Raw genomic sequence first — 20467 nt, forward strand, 5'->3', positions numbered from 1 at the left:
TGGCCAGGAGAGCACTGCTGGCCATGGGCGTGCTGGCAGCAGGCTTGGAGGGCCAGGGCGGGCTGAGGGGCGGAGGGAGGAGGAAGGAGCCCCGTGGCCCAGCCGCGCAGAGCCAGGCCTTGCACAGGCTCTCGGGGAGGGCTTGCGTGCCCTCTGTGTGCAGAGAGGGCAAGGCAAGGGGTGCGGAGAGCAGGGCGCTGACGGGGGCTGGCTGGGCAAAGAGCAAGCGGCAGGCAGTGCGGGCAAGGTGGCGGCTCTGGCCCCTCCAGCTCCAGGGCAGCCCTGGGAACAGGGCGCTGCTCGGCCACGGGATCTCCTCCTCGCTCATGACACCTGTCCTTGGGTCCCGCGTGTTTCAGGCTCAGCTCTCTCGCACAAAGATGTCTTGCTACGACCTGTGCCCACCGAAAACCGGCGTCGCCGTCCCCCAGCCCATCGCTGAGAGCTGCAACGAGCTGTGCGCCCGGCAGTGCCCCGACTCGACGGCCTTCATCCAGCCGCCCCCCGTCGTCGTCACCTTCCCCGGCCCCATCCTCAGCTCCTTCCCCCAGCAAGCCGTGGTGGGCTCCTCCGGAGCACCCGCCTTCGGGGGCAACCTGGGGCTGGGAGGCCTCTACGGCGCCGGCGCCACCCTGGGCTCGGGGGGCCTCTGCACCTTTGGCAGACCCTACGCTTCTCCCGCCTGCAGCCCTTGTGCCTTGCCCCGCTACAGCAAGAAGCTGTGGGACACCTGTGGGCCCTGCTAGACCCAGCCCCAGAGCCCCCACAGACCCTGGGCCTCCTCAGCCTCACACCTCCTCTCCTTCCTCCCCTCCGTCCCCTCTCTCCATCTTGCCTCTCCTCCTTGCTCCTGCCCATGCCCAGCTGCACGGTGCAACTCCACCATCGTCCCACAGGGCACTCGCTTGTCTCCACAACAGCCACCGCCTGGGAGAAGCCTGAAGGAACACCTCTCTTGAAGCCCGGGGTGACAACCTGCCTGCCTCTGCCTTGCGTGTCTTTCTGCCGTGGGTGCTTTCCTGCACTGCAATAAAGCAAGCCTGCATCCAACACCTGCCTCTCTGCCTTTCCTTTCAAGGCCTAGCGTGGGCTGCAGGGCTCCCTCGCCCTGCACGTGTCCCCCTCCAGCCGGGCCAGGGCAGGCTCAGCCCCAGCAGAGCCCGGCTGAGCTGCCTTTTGGGAGACCCCCCCACACACGGTCCCGCGGCTGAGCTCCAAGGGCCCTGCCTGAACGCAGGTGGCTCCCCTGCCTGCACGACATGCAGCCCTGGGGTGTTTGCAGGCCTCCAGCCTCCCTACGCGTGAGCACGGCTGCCCCAGGGGATGGGAGCCAGCCAGGAGCAATTCCTGCCGCAGCTCCACACCTTTGTGCCTCCTTGGCTCAGCTTGAGGCCCTGGGAGAAAAAGGAAACGGGAGGCTTCCCATTCCCTTCCTCCTCCCTAACAACGTCCAGTGCCCTTTCCTCTTCTTTGTACCCTTTTGCTACTTTTTTTTCCGCTTCTTCCCCTTCTTCTTCTCCTTCCCCTTCTCCTTCCCTTTCCTCTTTCCCTACCGCTTCTCCCTCCCCTTCCCTTGCCTCTTCTCCTCCTCCTTTCCCTTCCTCTTCCCTTCTTTTTCTACTCCCCCTTCCCCTTCCTCATCCTATTTCCCTTCCCCTTCCACTCCACTCTGCCCTTCCCTCTCCTCCTTCCCCTTCCCCTTCCCCTTCCACTTCCCCATCCCCAGCACAGACCAACACACGCCGTGCTCCTCGGTTCTCTGCCGCAGACACCAAATCACAGAAAACGCAGCCTGACTGTCGTGGCAGGAGCCTTTGCAGGGCATCTTGTCATGCTGCCCCCTCAAGCAGGGTCACCCCGAGCCGGCTGCCCAGCGCCGTGGCCACACGGCTTTTGCACGTCTCCAAGGACGCAGACTCCACAACCTCCCGGGCCAACTTGTGCCAGGGCTCGGTCACCCTCACAGTGGAAAAAGGGCTTTGGGATGTTGAGGCGGAGCCTCCCGTCTTTCAGCTGGTGCCCATTGTCTCTTGTCCTGGCACTGGACACCTCTGAAAAGAGCCTGGCTCCATCTTCTTGATGCCTTCCCTTCAGCCATGGGTGCACATTGATGAGGCACTCCCCCCACCCCACCCCGAGCCTCCTCAGCACCAAGAGGAACTGTCCCGTCTCTCTGAGGCTCTCCCCAGAGGACACGTGCTCCCCGTCCCTTCGGCAGCTGTGTGCGGCACTTTGCTGGACTCTCTGCAGCAGCCCCACATCTCTCCCGTGCTGGGGAGCCCAGCACTGGACACAGCAGCCCAGGGGTGGCCTCGCCAGTGCTGAGTGGAGGCCAAGGATCCCCTCCCTCCACCTCCTCCGCATGCAGCCCAGGACACCGCGGGCTGCCTTTGCCCCAACGCACGTTGCCGGCTCATGCTCAGCGTGGCGTCCACCAGCACCCCCAGGGCCTCTCCTGACAAGCTGCTCTCCAGCAATCGACGGCCATGTCCCAGGCACGGGGCTTAACACTGCCTCTCCTCCAGCCTCCTCTGTGCAGACGCCCGGAGATGCTGCCCTGCTTCTGCGGAGCAGCGGGACCTGGCAGAGCTGCTGCCGCTCCCGGGCTGAGAAGACCAGGCAAGGGAGCACTGCCAGCGCCTGTCCTGCCTTCTGCCCTTTCCCCAGATCCTGCAAGGGCCCACCAAAAGGCTCTCTCTCCCCTGCCTGCTGCCTGCATCCTCCCTCTCCCAACACCACCCACCCTCCCCTTGCCCAGGCATCCGAGGACCACTATTTGCCCTCCCACAGCTGCCGGGAACCCACCCACGGGGTCTTCCCAACATGGGACATGGAGGGAGGGAGACATGACTTGAATGCAGGAAACATTTATTGTGCCCAGAGGAGCAGGAGAGGCTGTCAGAGAGACGGTGGGCAGGACCCGGAGAGGCCGGTTGCCACGTGCTGGGGGAAGCAGAGGGATCTTCTCCAGGGCATCGCTTCTGGCTCCAGATGCCCCCCTGGCGCGGCATCCCAGATCCCGAGGACTTGGCCCCTCAGCCTTGCAGGGCCTTTCGGGTCCACCTCCTGCCCCACCCGACAGCTGGGACGAGAGGGGAGGGGAGGGGAGGAGAGCAGAGGGCAGGAGAAGAGGGCAGGGAAGGGCTGAGGGTGGGTGGCACTGCCGGCTGCCCAGGCGTTGGCTGGGGCTGGCGATGCTCAGCTCTCCTCAGTGCCCCGTGCCCGCCAGCTCAGCCCTGCTTGGGTGGTGGTGTTGGCGTTTGGGCTGGGGGCAGCGCCTGGCGCTGAGCTGGGTCTAGCAGGGCCCACAGGTGTCCCACAGCTTCTTGCTGTAGCGGGGCAAGGCACAAGGGCTGCAGGCGGGAGAAGCGTAGGGTCTGCCAAAGGTGCAGAGGCCCCCCGAGCCCAGGGTGGCGCCGGCGCCGTAGAGGCCTCCCAGCCCCAGGTTGCCCCCGAAGGCGGGTGCTCCGGAGGAGCCCACCACGGCTTGCTGGGGGAAGGAGCTGAGGATGGGGCCGGGGAAGGTGACGACGACGGGGGGCGGCTGGATGAAGGCCGTCGAGTCGGGGCACTGCCGGGCGCACAGCTCGTTGCAGCTCTCAGCGATGGGCTGGGGGACGGCGACGCCGGTTTTCGGTGGGCACAGGTCGTAGCAAGACATCTTTGCGCAGGATCGGACGGTGCTCTGCAGGAAGGCAGAGATTGCAAGAGAGCAGCAGAGGCGAGCGCCCGAGGCGGAGGGGCCGGGCCCGGAGCAGGAGCAGGGGGCCGGGAGGAGAAACGCTCACAGACTTACCCTGTTCCCAGAGGCAAAGGTGGCCAGAGCAGTGCTTGGGGGAGCCTGGCAGAGGCAGAGCTTTTATAGCAGCCCCGCCATTGCTCAGCACCACCTGGGCCAGTCTGCAGAGGCGGCACTCCCTCCTGCCAAGGATGATGGGGCTGTCCAGCTCCTGCCCCTCCCTGAGTCAGCATCCCCTCGCCAGGCCAGCACCTGCCACTTCCGAGGCTTTCCGCCCCTTTCTGGTTCGAGGGCTAAAAGATAGCAGGCGTCTCCCTGCTGGGGTCTGCGCACAGCAGGAGAGGGCTGTGCTTCTGCAGCTCCCCGCTGCCTGCCTCGTGCTCTGCCCGCGGAAGACATGTCTGCCCTGTGGCCGCAGCCAGGCTCTGCTGGGAGGAGAGACACCGCGAGCGCCAGCGGGGCCAAGCCAGCCGGGGGCTGCTGAGGTCATGCCACCAGGCAGAGTTCCCATCTCCCCAGCACCCCAAGGGCAGCCCTGGCCCAGCACCGTCCCCCAGCAATGGGGCTCCTGGGACACTTGCGAGGGGCTGGGGGAGGGCTGGCACGAGCCTGTGCCATGTGGGCCCAGGTGGGGTGTGTGCTCCTTGCACCATGCACCTCAGGGAAGAGCACGAGGGGCTTTTCTCCCCCAGAATTGCAGAGGTCGATGGCTAACACCTTCAGGTGGATGGAGACCGGCTCCTTTGGGCTGCTGAGTGATGCATCGTGCTGAGCAGGCAGTGCCCGAGAGGAGTGCCTTTGATTTGGCATTTCGTAACCTCGCGCCTCTGCGGATAATAGCCACACGGCGTACGTCATGCGGTCACTGGCATGCGGGAGGCCTTCGCAAGGCCGCCTTCCTGGCCAGCACCAGGACCCTGGTCTTCCCTGTGGCTCTGCAAAGCAAGCAAGGGGCCACCCCGAGACCAAGCCCTTGGGCAAGTGCTATGGCACGCAGGGCGCTCGCAGTCAGCCTTTGTCACGCTGCATGCCCTCTTACACACCGAGATAATGAAAAGACAGCTGGGCTCATTCGGCCCATTAGGTGGCAGCTGACAAGCATCCAAGCGGGGTAATTGCAGGGGCTGATAGAGCAGGTTGGGGCTGGAGAGGAAACAGCATCAGCAAAACAGCCCCATGCCACGCAGGGAGGAGGCAGGGGCTCGGCCGCTGCGGGCCACGTGCCCCCAGCGCGGCCAGCTCCTCCCCGCACTCGCCAGCCCGGCATAAAAGCGCTGCCCTCGGCAAGCGCTGCCATCCGCCGCTCCTGCCTCGCTCTGCTCAGGAACAGGGTAGGTGGGTGCCTGCAGCTCTCTGCCTCCTCTGACAGGGGCTGGCGTGGGGACTCCGTGGCCAGGAGAGCACTGCTGGCCATGGGCGTGCTGGCAGCAGGCTTGGAGGGCCAGGGCGGGCTGAGGGGCGGAGGGAGGAGGAAGGAGCCCCGTGGCCCAGCCGCGCAGAGCCAGGCCTTGCACAGGCTCTCGGGGAGGGCTTGCGTGCCCTCTGTGTGCAGAGAGGGCAAGGCAAGGGGTGCGGAGAGCAGGGCGCTGACGGGGGCTGGCTGGGCAAAGAGCAAGCGGCAGGCAGTGCGGGCAAGGTGGCGGCTCTGGCCCCTCCAGCTCCAGGGCAGCCCTGGGAACAGGGCGCTGCTCGGCCACGGGATCTCCTCCTCGCTCATGACACCTGTCCTTGGGTCCCGCGTGTTTCAGGCTCAGCTCTCTCGCACAAAGATGTCTTGCTACGACCTGTGCCCACCGAAAACCGGCGTCGCCGTCCCCCAGCCCATCGCTGAGAGCTGCAACGAGCTGTGCGCCCGGCAGTGCCCCGACTCGACGGCCTTCATCCAGCCGCCCCCCGTCGTCGTCACCTTCCCCGGCCCCATCCTCAGCTCCTTCCCCCAGCAAGCCGTGGTGGGCTCCTCCGGAGCACCCGCCTTCGGGGGCAACCTGGGGCTGGGAGGCCTCTACGGCGCCGGCGCCACCCTGGGCTCGGGGGGCCTCTGCACCTTTGGCAGACCCTACGCTTCTCCCGCCTGCAGCCCTTGTGCCTTGCCCCGCTACAGCAAGAAGCTGTGGGACACCTGTGGGCCCTGCTAGACCCAGCCCCAGAGCCCCCACAGACCCTGGGCCTCCTCAGCCTCACACCTCCTCTCCTTCCTCCCCTCCGTCCCCTCTCTCCATCTTGCCTCTCCTCCTTGCTCCTGCCCATGCCCAGCTGCACGGTGCAACTCCACCATCGTCCCACAGGGCACTCGCTTGTCTCCACAACAGCCACCGCCTGGGAGAAGCCTGAAGGAACACCTCTCTTGAAGCCCGGGGTGACAACCTGCCTGCCTCTGCCTTGCGTGTCTTTCTGCCGTGGGTGCTTTCCTGCACTGCAATAAAGCAAGCCTGCATCCAACACCTGCCTCTCTGCCTTTCCTTTCAAGGCCTAGCGTGGGCTGCAGGGCTCCCTCGCCCTGCACGTGTCCCCCTCCAGCCGGGCCAGGGCAGGCTCAGCCCCAGCAGAGCCCGGCTGAGCTGCCTTTTGGGAGACCCCCCCACACACGGTCCCGCGGCTGAGCTCCAAGGGCCCTGCCTGAACGCAGGTGGCTCCCCTGCCTGCACGACATGCAGCCCTGGGGTGTTTGCAGGCCTCCAGCCTCCCTACGCGTGAGCACGGCTGCCCCAGGGGATGGGAGCCAGCCAGGAGCAATTCCTGCCGCAGCTCCACACCTTTGTGCCTCCTTGGCTCAGCTTGAGGCCCTGGGAGAAAAAGGAAACGGGAGGCTTCCCATTCCCTTCCTCCTCCCTAACAACGTCCAGTGCCCTTTCCTCTTCTTTGTACCCTTTTGCTACTTTTTTTTCCGCTTCTTCCCCTTCTTCTTCTCCTTCCCCTTCTCCTTCCCTTTCCTCTTTCCCTACCGCTTCTCCCTCCCCTTCCCTTGCCTCTTCTCCTCCTCCTTTCCCTTCCTCTTCCCTTCTTTTTCTACTCCCCCTTCCCCTTCCTCATCCTATTTCCCTTCCCCTTCCACTCCACTCTGCCCTTCCCTCTCCTCCTTCCCCTTCCCCTTCCCCTTCCACTTCCCCATCCCCAGCACAGACCAACACACGCCGTGCTCCTCGGTTCTCTGCCGCAGACACCAAATCACAGAAAACGCAGCCTGACTGTCGTGGCAGGAGCCTTTGCAGGGCATCTTGTCATGCTGCCCCCTCAAGCAGGGTCACCCCGAGCCGGCTGCCCAGCGCCGTGGCCACACGGCTTTTGCACGTCTCCAAGGACGCAGACTCCACAACCTCCCGGGCCAACTTGTGCCAGGGCTCGGTCACCCTCACAGTGGAAAAAGGGCTTTGGGATGTTGAGGCGGAGCCTCCCGTCTTTCAGCTGGTGCCCATTGTCTCTTGTCCTGGCACTGGACACCTCTGAAAAGAGCCTGGCTCCATCTTCTTGATGCCTTCCCTTCAGCCATGGGTGCACATTGATGAGGCACTCCCCCCACCCCACCCCGAGCCTCCTCAGCACCAAGAGGAACTGTCCCGTCTCTCTGAGGCTCTCCCCAGAGGACACGTGCTCCCCGTCCCTTCGGCAGCTGTGTGCGGCACTTTGCTGGACTCTCTGCAGCAGCCCCACATCTCTCCCGTGCTGGGGAGCCCAGCACTGGACACAGCAGCCCAGGGGTGGCCTCGCCAGTGCTGAGTGGAGGCCAAGGATCCCCTCCCTCCACCTCCTCCGCATGCAGCCCAGGACACCGCGGGCTGCCTTTGCCCCAACGCACGTTGCCGGCTCATGCTCAGCGTGGCGTCCACCAGCACCCCCAGGGCCTCTCCTGACAAGCTGCTCTCCAGCAATCGACGGCCATGTCCCAGGCACGGGGCTTAACACTGCCTCTCCTCCAGCCTCCTCTGTGCAGACGCCCGGAGATGCTGCCCTGCTTCTGCGGAGCAGCGGGACCTGGCGGAGCTGCTGCCGCTCCCGGGCTGAGAAGACCAGGCAAGGGAGCACTGCCAGCGCCTGTCCTGCCTTCTGCCCTTTCCCCAGATCCTGCAAGGGCCCACCAAAAGGCTCTCTCTCCCCTGCCTGCTGCCTGCATCCTCCCTCTCCCAACACCACCCACCCTCCCCTTGCCCAGGCATCCGAGGACCACTATTTGCCCTCCCACAGCTGCCGGGAACCCACCCACGGGGTCTTCCCAACATGGGACATGGAGGGAGGGAGACATGACTTGAATGCAGGAAACATTTATTGTGCCCAGAGGAGCAGGAGAGGCTGTCAGAGAGACGGTGGGCAGGACCCGGAGAGGCCGGTTGCCACGTGCTGGGGGAAGCAGAGGGATCTTCTCCAGGGCATCGCTTCTGGCTCCAGATGCCCCCCTGGCGCGGCATCCCAGATCCCGAGGACTTGGCCCCTCAGCCTTGCAGGGCCTTTCGGGTCCACCTCCTGCCCCACCCGACAGCTGGGACGAGAGGGGAGGGGAGGGGAGGAGAGCAGAGGGCAGGAGAAGAGGGCAGGGAAGGGCTGAGGGTGGGTGGCACTGCCGGCTGCCCAGGCGTTGGCTGGGGCTGGCGATGCTCAGCTCTCCTCAGTGCCCCGTGCCCGCCAGCTCAGCCCTGCTTGGGTGGTGGTGTTGGCGTTTGGGCTGGGGGCAGCGCCTGGCGCTGAGCTGGGTCTAGCAGGGCCCACAGGTGTCCCACAGCTTCTTGCTGTAGCGGGGCAAGGCACAAGGGCTGCAGGCGGGAGAAGCGTAGGGTCTGCCAAAGGTGCAGAGGCCCCCCGAGCCCAGGGTGGCGCCGGCGCCGTAGAGGCCTCCCAGCCCCAGGTTGCCCCCGAAGGCGGGTGCTCCGGAGGAGCCCACCACGGCTTGCTGGGGGAAGGAGCTGAGGATGGGGCCGGGGAAGGTGACGACGACGGGGGGCGGCTGGATGAAGGCCGTCGAGTCGGGGCACTGCCGGGCGCACAGCTCGTTGCAGCTCTCAGCGATGGGCTGGGGGACGGCGACGCCGGTTTTCGGTGGGCACAGGTCGTAGCAAGACATCTTTGCGCAGGATCGGACGGTGCTCTGCAGGAAGGCAGAGATTGCAAGAGAGCAGCAGAGGCGAGCGCCCGAGGCGGAGGGGCCGGGCCCGGAGCAGGAGCAGGGGGCCGGGAGGAGAAACGCTCACAGACTTACCCTGTTCCCAGAGGCAAAGGTGGCCAGAGCAGTGCTTGGGGGAGCCTGGCAGAGGCAGAGCTTTTATAGCAGCCCCGCCATTGCTCAGCACCACCTGGGCCAGTCTGCAGAGGCGGCACTCCCTCCTGCCAAGGATGATGGGGCTGTCCAGCTCCTGCCCCTCCCTGAGTCAGCATCCCCTCGCCAGGCCAGCACCTGCCACTTCCGAGGCTTTCCGCCCCTTTCTGGTTCGAGGGCTAAAAGATAGCAGGCGTCTCCCTGCTGGGGTCTGCGCACAGCAGGAGAGGGCTGTGCTTCTGCAGCTCCCCGCTGCCTGCCTCGTGCTCTGCCCGCGGAAGACATGTCTGCCCTGTGGCCGCAGCCAGGCTCTGCTGGGAGGAGAGACACCGCGAGCGCCAGCGGGGCCAAGCCAGCCGGGGGCTGCTGAGGTCATGCCACCAGGCAGAGTTCCCATCTCCCCAGCACCCCAAGGGCAGCCCTGGCCCAGCACCGTCCCCCAGCAATGGGGCTCCTGGGACACTTGCGAGGGGCTGGGGGAGGGCTGGCACGAGCCTGTGCCATGTGGGCCCAGGTGGGGTGTGTGCTCCTTGCACCATGCACCTCAGGGAAGAGCACGAGGGGCTTTTCTCCCCCAGAATTGCAGAGGTCGATGGCTAACACCTTCAGGTGGATGGAGACCGGCTCCTTTGGGCTGCTGAGTGATGCATCGTGCTGAGCAGGCAGTGCCCGAGAGGAGTGCCTTTGATTTGGCATTTCGTAACCTCGCGCCTCTGCGGATAATAGCCACACGGCGTACGTCATGCGGTCACTGGCATGCGGGAGGCCTTCGCAAGGCCGCCTTCCTGGCCAGCACCAGGACCCTGGTCTTCCCTGTGGCTCTGCAAAGCAAGCAAGGGGCCACCCCGAGACCAAGCCCTTGGGCAAGTGCTATGGCACGCAGGGCGCTCGCAGTCAGCCTTTGTCACGCTGCATGCCCTCTTACACACCGAGATAATGAAAAGACAGCTGGGCTCATTCGGCCCATTAGGTGGCAGCTGACAAGCATCCAAGCGGGGTAATTGCAGGGGCTGATAGAGCAGGTTGGGGCTGGAGAGGAAACAGCATCAGCAAAACAGCCCCATGCCACGCAGGGAGGAGGCAGGGGCTCGGCCGCTGCGGGCCACGTGCCCCCAGCGCGGCCAGCTCCTCCCCGCACTCGCCAGCCCGGCATAAAAGCGCTGCCCTCGGCAAGCGCTGCCATCCGCCGCTCCTGCCTCGCTCTGCTCAGGAACAGGGTAGGTGGGTGCCTGCAGCTCTCTGCCTCCTCTGACAGGGGCTGGCGTGGGGACTCCGTGGCCAGGAGAGCACTGCTGGCCATGGGCGTGCTGGCAGCAGGCTTGGAGGGCCAGGGCGGGCTGAGGGGCGGAGGGAGGAGGAAGGAGCCCCGTGGCCCAGCCGCGCAGAGCCAGGCCTTGCACAGGCTCTCGGGGAGGGCTTGCGTGCCCTCTGTGTGCAGAGAGGGCAAGGCAAGGGGTGCGGAGAGCAGGGCGCTGACGGGGGCTGGCTGGGCAAAGAGCAAGCGGCAGGCAGTGCGGGCAAGGTGGCGGCTCTGGCCCCTCCAGCTCCAGGGCAGCCCTGGGAACAGGGCGCTGCTCGGCCACGGGATCTCCTCCTCGCTCATGACACCTGTCCTTGGGTCCCGCGTGTTTCAGGCTCAGCTCTCTCGCACAAAGATGTCTTGCTACGACCTGTGCCCACCGAAAACCGGCGTCGCCGTCCCCCAGCCCATCGCTGAGAGCTGCAACGAGCTGTGCGCCCGGCAGTGCCCCGACTCGACGGCCTTCATCCAGCCGCCCCCCGTCGTCGTCACCTTCCCCGGCCCCATCCTCAGCTCCTTCCCCCAGCAAGCCGTGGTGGGCTCCTCCGGAGCACCCGCCTTCGGGGGCAACCTGGGGCTGGGAGGCCTCTACGGCGCCGGCGCCACCCTGGGCTCGGGGGGCCTCTGCACCTTTGGCAGACCCTACGCTTCTCCCGCCTGCAGCCCTTGTGCCTTGCCCCGCTACAGCAAGAAGCTGTGGGACACCTGTGGGCCCTGCTAGACCCAGCCCCAGAGCCCCCACAGACCCTGGGCCTCCTCAGCCTCACACCTCCTCTCCTTCCTCCCCTCCGTCCCCTCTCTCCATCTTGCCTCTCCTCCTTGCTCCTGCCCATGCCCAGCTGCACGGTGCAACTCCACCATCGTCCCACAGGGCACTCGCTTGTCTCCACAACAGCCACCGCCTGGGAGAAGCCTGAAGGAACACCTCTCTTGAAGCCCGGGGTGACAACCTGCCTGCCTCTGCCTTGCGTGTCTTTCTGCCGTGGGTGCTTTCCTGCACTGCAATAAAGCAAGCCTGCATCCAACACCTGCCTCTCTGCCTTTCCTTTCAAGGCCTAGCGTGGGCTGCAGGGCTCCCTCGCCCTGCACGTGTCCCCCTCCAGCCGGGCCAGGGCAGGCTCAGCCCCAGCAGAGCCCGGCTGAGCTGCCTTTTGGGAGACCCCCCCACACACGGTCCCGCGGCTGAGCTCCAAGGGCCCTGCCTGAACGCAGGTGGCTCCCCTGCCTGCACGACATGCAGCCCTGGGGTGTTTGCAGGCCTCCAGCCTCCCTACGCGTGAGCACGGCTGCCCCAGGGGATGGGAGCCAGCCAGGAGCAATTCCTGCCGCAGCTCCACACCTTTGTGCCTCCTTGGCTCAGCTTGAGGCCCTGGGAGAAAAAGGAAACGGGAGGCTTCCCATTCCCTTCCTCCTCCCTAACAACGTCCAGTGCCCTTTCCTCTTCTTTGTACCCTTTTGCTACTTTTTTTTCCGCTTCTTCCCCTTCTTCTTCTCCTTCCCCTTCTCCTTCCCTTTCCTCTTTCCCTACCGCTTCTCCCTCCCCTTCCCTTGCCTCTTCTCCTCCTCCTTTCCCTTCCTCTTCCCTTCTTTTTCTACTCCCCCTTCCCCTTCCTCATCCTATTTCCCTTCCCCTTCCACTCCACTCTGCCCTTCCCTCTCCTCCTTCCCCTTCCCCTTCCCCTTCCACTTCCCCATCCCCAGCACAGACCAACACACGCCGTGCTCCTCGGTTCTCTGCCGCAGACACCAAATCACAGAAAACGCAGCCTGACTGTCGTGGCAGGAGCCTTTGCAGGGCATCTTGTCATGCTGCCCCCTCAAGCAGGGTCACCCCGAGCCGGCTGCCCAGCGCCGTGGCCACACGGCTTTTGCACGTCTCCAAGGACGCAGACTCCACAACCTCCCGGGCCAACTTGTGCCAGGGCTCGGTCACCCTCACAGTGGAAAAAGGGCTTTGGGATGTTGAGGCGGAGCCTCCCGTCTTTCAGCTGGTGCCCATTGTCTCTTGTCCTGGCACTGGACACCTCTGAAAAGAGCCTGGCTCCATCTTCTTGATGCCTTCCCTTCAGCCATGGGTGCACATTGATGAGGCACTCCCCCCACCCCACCCCGAGCCTCCTCAGCACCAAGAGGAACTGTCCCGTCTCTCTGAGGCTCTCCCCAGAGGACACGTGCTCCCCGTCCCTTCGGCAGCTGTGTGCGGCACTTTGCTGGACTCTCTGCAGCAGCCCCACATCTCTCCCGTGCTGGGGAGCCCAGCACTGGACACAGCAGCCCAGGGGTGGCCTCGCCAGTGCTGAGTGGAGGCCAAGGATCCCCTCCCTCCACCTCCTCCGCATGCAGCCCAGGACACCGCGGGCTGCCTTTGCCCCAACGCACGTTGCCGGCTCATGCTCAGCGTGGCGTCCACCAGCACCCCCAGGGCCTCTCCTGACAAGCTGCTCTCCAGCAATCGACGGCCATGTCCCAGGCACGGGGCTTAACACTGCCTCTCCTCCAGCCTCCTCTGTGCAGACGCCCGGAGATGCTGCCCTGCTTCTGCGGAGCAGCGGGACCTGGCGGAGCTGCTGCCGCTCCCGGGCTGAGAAGACCAGGCAAGGGAGCACTGCCAGCGCCTGTCCTGCCTTCTGCCCTTTCCCCAGATCCTGCAAGGGCCCACCAAAAGGCTCTCTCTCCCCTGCCTGCTGCCTGCATCCTCCCTCTCCCAACACCACCCACCCTCCCCTTGCCCAGGCATCCGAGGACCACTATTTGCCCTCCCACAGCTGCCGGGAACCCACCCACGGGGTCTTCCCAACATGGGACATGGAGGGAGGGAGACATGACTTGAATGCAGGAAACATTTATTGTGCCCAGAGGAGCAGGAGAGGCTGTCAGAGAGACGGTGGGCAGGACCCGGAGAGGCCGGTTGCCACGTGCTGGGGGAAGCAGAGGGATCTTCTCCAGGGCATCGCTTCTGGCTCCAGATGCCCCCCTGGCGCGGCATCCCAGATCCCGAGGACTTGGCCCCTCAGCCTTGCAGGGCCTTTCGGGTCCACCTCCTGCCCCACCCGACAGCTGGGACGAGAGGGGAGGGGAGGGGAGGAGAGCAGAGGGCAGGAGAAGAGGGCAGGGAAGGGCTGAGGGTGGGTGGCACTGCCGGCTGCCCAGGCGTTGGCTGGGGCTGGCGATGCTCAGCTCTCCTCAGTGCCCCGTGCCCGCCAGCTCAGCCCTGCTTGGGTGGTGGTGTTGGCGTTTGGGCTGGGGGCAGCGCCTGGCGCTGAGCTGGGTCTAGCAGGGCCCACAGGTGTCCCACAGCTTCTTGCTGTAGCGGGGCAAGGCACAAGGGCTGCAGGCGGGAGAAGCGTAGGGTCTGCCAAAGGTGCAGAGGCCCCCCGAGCCCAGGGTGGCGCCGGCGCCGTAGAGGCCTCCCAGCCCCAGGTTGCCCCCGAAGGCGGGTGCTCCGGAGGAGCCCACCACGGCTTGCTGGGGGAAGGAGCTGAGGATGGGGCCGGGGAAGGTGACGACGACGGGGGGCGGCTGGATGAAGGCCGTCGAGTCGGGGCACTGCCGGGCGCACAGCTCGTTGCAGCTCTCAGCGATGGGCTGGGGGACGGCGACGCCGGTTTTCGGTGGGCACAGGTCGTAGCAAGACATCTTTGCGCAGGATCGGACGGTGCTCTGCAGGAAGGCAGAGATTGCAAGAGAGCAGCAGAGGCGAGCGCCCGAGGCGGAGGGGCCGGGGCCGGAGCAGGAGCAGGGGGCCGGGAGGAGAAACGCTCACAGACTTACCCTGTTCCCAGAGGCAAAGGTGGCCAGAGCAGTGCTTGGGGGAGCCTGGCAGAGGCAGAGCTTTTATAGCAGCCCCGCCATTGCTCAGCACCACCTGGGCCAGTCTGCAGAGGCGGCACTCCCTCCTGCCAAGGATGATGGGGCTGTCCAGCTCCTGCCCCTCCCTGAGTCAGCATCCCCTCGCCAGGCCAGCACCTGCCACTTCCGAGGCTTTCCGCCCCTTTCTGGTTCGAGGGCTAAAAGATAGCAGGCGTCTCCCTGCTGGGGTCTGCGCACAGCAGGAGAGGGCTGTGCTTCTGCAGCTCCCCGCTGCCTGCCTCGTGCTCTGCCCGCGGAAGACATGTCTGCCCTGTGGCCGCAGCCAGGCTCTGCTGGGAGGAGAGACACCGCGAGCGCCAGCGGGGCCAAGCCAGCCGGGGGCTGCTGAGGTCATGCCACCAGGCAGAGTTCCCATCTCCCCAGCACCCCAAGGGCAGCCCTGGCCCAGCACCGTCCCCCAGCAATGGGGCTCCTGGGACACTTGCGAGGGGCTGGGGGAGGGCTGGCACGAGCCTGTGCCATGTGGGCCCAGGTGGGGTGTGTGCTCCTTGCACCATGCACCTCAGGGAAGAGCACGAGGGGCTTTTCTCCCCCAGAATTGCAGAGGTCGATGGCTAACACCTTCAGGTGGATGGAGACCGGCTCCTTTGGGCTGCTGAGTGATGCATCGTGCTGAGCAGGCAGTGCCCGAGAGGAGTGCCTTTGATTTGGCATTTCGTAACCTCGCGCCTCTGCGGATAATAGCCACACGGCGTACGTCATGCGGTCACTGGCATGCGGGAGGCCTTCGCAAGGCCGCCTTCCTGGCCAGCACCAGGACCCTGGTCTTCCCTGTGGCTCTGCAAAGCAAGCAAGGGGCCACCCCGAGACCAAGCCCTTGGGCAAGTGCTATGGCACGCAGGGCGCTCGCAGTCAGCCTTTGTCACGCTGCATGCCCTCTTACACACCGAGATAATGAAAAGACAGCTGGGCTCATTCGGCCCATTAGGTGGCAGCTGGCAAGCATCCAAGCGGGGTAATTGCAGGGGCTGATAGAGCAGGTTGGGGCTGGAGAGGAAACAGCATCAGCAAAACAGCCCCATGCCACGCAGGGAGGAGGCAGGGGCTCGGCCGCTGCGGGCCACGTGCCCCCAGCGCGGCCAGCTCCTCCCCGCACTCGCCAGCCCGGCATAAAAGCGCTGCCCTCGGCAAGCGCTGCCATCCGCCGCTCCTGCCTCGCTCTGCTCAGGAACAGGGTAGGTGGGTGCCTGCAGCTCTCTGCCTCCTCTGACAGGGGCTGGCGTGGGGACTCCGTGGCCAGGAGAGCACTGCTGGCCATGGGCGTGCTGGCAGCAGGCTTGGAGGGCCAGGGCGGGCTGAGGGGCGGAGGGAGGAGGAAGGAGCCCCGTGGCCCAGCCGCGCAGAGCCAGGCCTTGCACAGGCTCTCGGGGAGGGCTTGCGTGCCCTCTGTGTGCAGAGAGGGCAAGGCAAGGGGTGCGGAGAGCAGGGCGCTGACGGGGGCTGGCTGGGCAAAGAGCAAGCGGCAGGCAGTGCGGGCAAGGTGGCGGCTCTGGCCCCTCCAGCTCCAGGGCAGCCCTGGGAACAGGGCGCTGCTCGGCCACGGGATCTCCTCCTCGCTCATGACACCTGTCCTTGGGTCCCGCGTGTTTCAGGCTCAGCTCTCTCGCACAAAGATGTCTTGCTACGACCTGTGCCCACCGAAAACCGGCGTCGCCGTCCCCCAGCCCATCGCTGAGAGCTGCAACGAGCTGTGCGCCCGGCAGTGCCCCGACTCGACGGCCTTCATCCAGCCGCCCCCCGTCGTCGTCACCTTCCCCGGCCCCATCCTCAGCTCCTTCCCCCAGCAAGCCGTGGTGGGCTCCTCCGGAGCACCCGCCTTCGGGGGCAACCTGGGGCTGGGAGGCCTCTACGGCGCCGGCGCCACCCTGGGCTCGGGGGGCCTCTGCACCTTTGGCAGACCCTACGCTTCTCCCGCCTGCAGCCCTTGTGCCTTGCCCCGCTACAGCAAGAAGCTGTGGGACACCTGTGGGCCCTGCTAGACCCAGCCCCAGAGCCCCCACAGACCCTGGGCCTCCTCAGCCTCACACCTCCTCTCCTTCCTCCCCTCCGTCCCCTCTCTCCATCTTGCCTCTCCTCCTTGCTCCTGCCCATGCCCAGCTGCACGGTGCAACTCCACCATCGTCCCACAGGGCACTCGCTTGTCTCCACAACAGCCACCGCCTGGGAGAAGCCTGAAGGAACACCTCTCTTGAAGCCCGGGGTGACAACCTGCCTGCCTCTGCCTTGCGTGTCTTTCTGCCGTGGGTGCTTTCCTGCACTGCAATAAAGCAAGCCTGCATCCAACACCTGCCTCTCTGCCTTTCCTTTCAAGGCCTAGCGTGGGCTGCAGGGCTCCCTCGCCCTGCACGTGTCCCCCTCCAGCCGGGCCAGGGCAGGCTCAGCCCCAGCAGAGCCTGGCTGAGCTGCCTTTTGGGAGACCCCCCCACACACGGTCCCGCGGCTGAGCTCCAAGGGCCCTGCCTGAACGCAGGTGGCTCCCCTGCCTGCACGACATGCAGCCCTGGGGTGTTTGCAGGCCTCCAGCCTCCCTACGCGTGAGCACGGCTGCCCCAGGGGATGGGAGCCAGCCAGGAGCAATTCCTGCCGCAGCTCCACACCTTTGTGCCTCCTTGGCTCAGCTTGAGGCCCTGGGAGAAAAAGGAAACGGGAGGCTTCCCATTCCCTTCCTCCTCCCTAACAACGTCCAGTGCCCTTTCCTCTTCTTTGTACCCTTTTGCTACTTTTTTTTCCGCTTCTTCCCCTTCTTCTTCTCCTTCCCCTTCTCCTTCCCTTTCCTCTTTCCCTACCGCTTCTCCCTCCCCTTCCCTTGCCTCTTCTCCTCCTCCTTTCCCTTCCTCTTCCCTTCTTTTTCTACTCCCCCTTCCCCTTCCTCATCCTATTTCCCTTCCCCTTCCACTCCACTCTGCCCTTCCCTCTCCTCCTTCCCCTTCCCCTTCCCCTTCCACTTCCCCATCCCCAGCACAGACCAACACACGCCGTGCTCCTCGGTTCTCTGCCGCAGACACCAAATCACAGAAAACGCAGCCTGACTGTCGTGGCAGGAGCCTTTGCAGGGCATCTTGTCATGCTGCCCCCTCAAGCAGGGTCACCCCGAGCCGGCTGCCCAGCGCCGTGGCCACACGGCTTTTGCACGTCTCCAAGGACGCAGACTCCACAACCTCCCGGGCCAACTTGTGCCAGGGCTCGGTCACCCTCACAGTGGAAAAAGGGCTTTGGGATGTTGAGGCGGAGCCTCCCGTCTTTCAGCTGGTGCCCATTGTCTCTTGTCCTGGCACTGGACACCTCTGAAAAGAGCCTGGCTCCATCTTCTTGATGCCTTCCCTTCAGCCATGGGTGCACATTGATGAGGCACTCCCCCCACCCCACCCCGAGCCTCCTCAGCACCAAGAGGAACTGTCCCGTCTCTCTGAGGCTCTCCCCAGAGGACACGTGCTCCCCGTCCCTTCGGCAGCTGTGTGCGGCACTTTGCTGGACTCTCTGCAGCAGCCCCACATCTCTCCCGTGCTGGGGAGCCCAGCACTGGACACAGCAGCCCAGGGGTGGCCTCGCCAGTGCTGAGTGGAGGCCAAGGATCCCCTCCCTCCACCTCCTCCGCATGCAGCCCAGGACACCGCGGGCTGCCTTTGCCCCAACGCACGTTGCCGGCTCATGCTCAGCGTGGCGTCCACCAGCACCCCCAGGGCCTCTCCTGACAAGCTGCTCTCCAGCAATCGACGGCCATGTCCCAGGCACGGGGCTTAACACTGCCTCTCCTCCAGCCTCCTCTGTGCAGACGCCCGGAGATGCTGCCCTGCTTCTGCGGAGCAGCGGGACCTGGCGGAGCTGCTGCCGCTCCCGGGCTGAGAAGACCAGGCAAGGGAGCACTGCCAGCGCCTGTCCTGCCTTCTGCCCTTTCCCCAGATCCTGCAAGGGCCCACCAAAAGGCTCTCTCTCCCCTGCCTGCTGCCTGCATCCTCCCTCTCCCAACACCACCCACCCTCCCCTTGCCCAGGCATCCGAGGACCACTATTTGCCCTCCCACAGCTGCCGGGAACCCACCCACGGGGTCTTCCCAACATGGGACATGGAGGGAGGGAGACATGACTTGAATGCAGGAAACATTTATTGTGCCCAGAGGAGCAGGAGAGGCTGTCAGAGAGACGGTGGGCAGGACCCGGAGAGGCCGGTTGCCACGTGCTGGGGGAAGCAGAGGGATCTTCTCCAGGGCATCGCTTCTGGCTCCAGATGCCCCCCTGGCGCGGCATCCCAGATCCCGAGGACTTGGCCCCTCAGCCTTGCAGGGCCTTTCGGGTCCACCTCCTGCCCCACCCGACAGCTGGGACGAGAGGGGAGGGGAGGGGAGGAGAGCAGAGGGCAGGAGAAGAGGGCAGGGAAGGGCTGAGGGTGGGTGGCACTGCCGGCTGCCCAGGCGTTGGCTGGGGCTGGCGATGCTCAGCTCTCCTCAGTGCCCCGTGCCCGCCAGCTCAGCCCTGCTTGGGTGGTGGTGTTGGCGTTTGGGCTGGGGGCAGCGCCTGGCGCTGAGCTGGGTCTAGCAGGGCCCACAGGTGTCCCACAGCTTCTTGCTGTAGCGGGGCAAGGCACAAGGGCTGCAGGCGGGAGAAGCGTAGGGTCTGCCAAAGGTGCAGAGGCCCCCCGAGCCCAGGGTGGCGCCGGCGCCGTAGAGGCCTCCCAGCCCCAGGTTGCCCCCGAAGGCGGGTGCTCCGGAGGAGCCCACCACGGCTTGCTGGGGGAAGGAGCTGAGGATGGGGCCGGGGAAGGTGACGACGACGGGGGGCGGCTGGATGAAGGCCGTCGAGTCGGGGCACTGCCGGGCGCACAGCTCGTTGCAGCTCTCAGCGATGGGCTGGGGGACGGCGACGCCGGTTTTCGGTGGGCACAGGTCGTAGCAAGACATCTTTGCGCAGGATCGGACGGTGCTCTGCAGGAAGGCAGAGATTGCAAGAGAGCAGCAGAGGCGAGCGCCCGAGGCGGAGGGGCCGGGCCCGGAGCAGGAGCAGGGGGCCGGGAGGAGAAACGCTCACAGACTTACCCTGTTCCCAGAGGCAAAGGTGGCCAGAGCAGTGCTTGGGGGAGCCTGGCAGAGGCAGAGCTTTTATAGCAGCCCCGCCATTGCTCAGCACCACCTGGGCCAGTCTGCAGAGGCGGCACTCCCTCCTGCCAAGGATGATGGGGCTGTCCAGCTCCTGCCCCTCCCTGAGTCAGCATCCCCTCGCCAGGCCAGCACCTGCCACTTCCGAGGCTTTCCGCCCCTTTCTGGTTCGAGGGCTAAAAGATAGCAGGCGTCTCCCTGCTGGGGTCTGCGCACAGCAGGAGAGGGCTGTGCTTCTGCAGCTCCCCGCTGCCTGCCTCGTGCTCTGCCCGCGGAAGACATGTCTGCCCTGTGGCCGCAGCCAGGCTCTGCTGGGAGGAGAGACACCGCGAGCGCCAGCGGGGCCAAGCCAGCCGGGGGCTGCTGAGGTCATGCCACCAGGCAGAGTTCCCATCTCCCCAGCACCCCAAGGGCAGCCCTGGCCCAGCACCGTCCCCCAGCAATGGGGCTCCTGGGACACTTGCGAGGGGCTGGGGGAGGGCTGGCACGAGCCTGTGCCATGTGGGCCCAGGTGGGGTGTGTGCTCCTTGCACCATGCACCTCAGGGAAGAGCACGAGGGGCTTTTCTCCCCCAGAATTGCAGAGGTCGATGGCTAACACCTTCAGGTGGATGGAGACCGGCTCCTTTGGGCTGCTGAGTGATGCATCGTGCTGAGCAGGCAGTGCCCGAGAGGAGTGCCTTTGATTTGGCATTTCGTAACCTCGCGCCTCTGCGGATAATAGCCACACGGCGTACGTCATGCGGTCACTGGCATGCGGGAGGCCTTCGCAAGGCCGCCTTCCTGGCCAGCACCAGGACCCTGGTCTTCCCTGTGGCTCTGCAAAGCAAGCAAGGGGCCACCCCGAGAGCAAGCCCTTGGGCAAGTGCTATGGCACGCAGGGCGCTCGCAGTCAGCCTTTGTCACGCTGCATGCCCTCTTACACACCGAGATAATGAAAAGACAGCTGGGCTCATTCGGCCCATTAGGTGGCAGCTGGCAAGCATCCAAGCGGGGTAATTGCAGGGGCTGATAGAGCAGGTTGGGGCTGGAGAGGAAACAGCATCAGCAAAACAGCCCCATGCCACGCAGGGAGGAGGCAGGGGCTCGGCCGCTGCGGGCCACGTGCCCCCAGCGCGGCCAGCTCCTCCCCGCACTCGCCAGCCCGGCATAAAAGCGCTGCCCTCGGCAAGCGCTGCCATCCGCCGCTCCTGCCTCGCTCTGCTCAGGAACAGGGTAGGTGGGTGCC

The 20467-nt window shown here is 65.5% G+C and overlaps 8 protein-coding genes across 8 annotated transcripts; 4 read left to right on the forward strand and 4 right to left on the reverse strand.

Moving 5' to 3' along the window:
- Positions 1-380: 380 nt before the first annotated feature.
- On the forward strand, positions 381-617 carry LOC126040444 (scale keratin-like; the record flags this gene model as incomplete). Its single annotated transcript, XM_049804858.1, has 1 exon — positions 381-617. A coding segment is annotated over exon 1 (237 nt), but the record flags the coding sequence as incomplete, so codon positions are not given.
- Positions 618-3424: 2807 nt separating this feature from the next.
- Positions 3425-3661, reverse strand: LOC126040445 (scale keratin-like; the record flags this gene model as incomplete). Its single annotated transcript, XM_049804859.1, has 1 exon — positions 3425-3661. A coding segment is annotated over exon 1 (237 nt), but the record flags the coding sequence as incomplete, so codon positions are not given.
- Positions 3662-5508: 1847 nt separating this feature from the next.
- Positions 5509-5745, forward strand: LOC126040446 (scale keratin-like; the record flags this gene model as incomplete). Its single annotated transcript, XM_049804860.1, has 1 exon — positions 5509-5745. A coding segment is annotated over exon 1 (237 nt), but the record flags the coding sequence as incomplete, so codon positions are not given.
- Positions 5746-8552: 2807 nt separating this feature from the next.
- LOC126040448 (scale keratin-like) lies at positions 8553-8789 on the reverse strand (the record flags this gene model as incomplete). Its single annotated transcript, XM_049804861.1, has 1 exon — positions 8553-8789. A coding segment is annotated over exon 1 (237 nt), but the record flags the coding sequence as incomplete, so codon positions are not given.
- A 1847-nt stretch (positions 8790-10636) lies between these two features.
- Positions 10637-10873, forward strand: LOC126040449 (scale keratin-like; the record flags this gene model as incomplete). The annotated part of the gene is made up of 1 exon (XM_049804862.1): positions 10637-10873. A coding segment is annotated over exon 1 (237 nt), but the record flags the coding sequence as incomplete, so codon positions are not given.
- A 2807-nt stretch (positions 10874-13680) lies between these two features.
- LOC126040450 (scale keratin-like) lies at positions 13681-13917 on the reverse strand (the record flags this gene model as incomplete). Its single annotated transcript, XM_049804863.1, has 1 exon — positions 13681-13917. A coding segment is annotated over exon 1 (237 nt), but the record flags the coding sequence as incomplete, so codon positions are not given.
- Positions 13918-15764: 1847 nt separating this feature from the next.
- On the forward strand, positions 15765-16001 carry LOC126040451 (scale keratin-like; the record flags this gene model as incomplete). The annotated part of the gene is made up of 1 exon (XM_049804864.1): positions 15765-16001. A coding segment is annotated over exon 1 (237 nt), but the record flags the coding sequence as incomplete, so codon positions are not given.
- A 2807-nt stretch (positions 16002-18808) lies between these two features.
- On the reverse strand, positions 18809-19045 carry LOC126040452 (scale keratin-like; the record flags this gene model as incomplete). Its single annotated transcript, XM_049804865.1, has 1 exon — positions 18809-19045. A coding segment is annotated over exon 1 (237 nt), but the record flags the coding sequence as incomplete, so codon positions are not given.
- Positions 19046-20467: the final 1422 nt, after the last annotated feature.

Source organism: Accipiter gentilis, chromosome 7, assembly GCF_929443795.1.
Source record: "Accipiter gentilis chromosome 7, bAccGen1.1, whole genome shotgun sequence".
NCBI lineage: Eukaryota > Metazoa > Chordata > Aves > Accipitriformes > Accipitridae > Astur > Astur gentilis.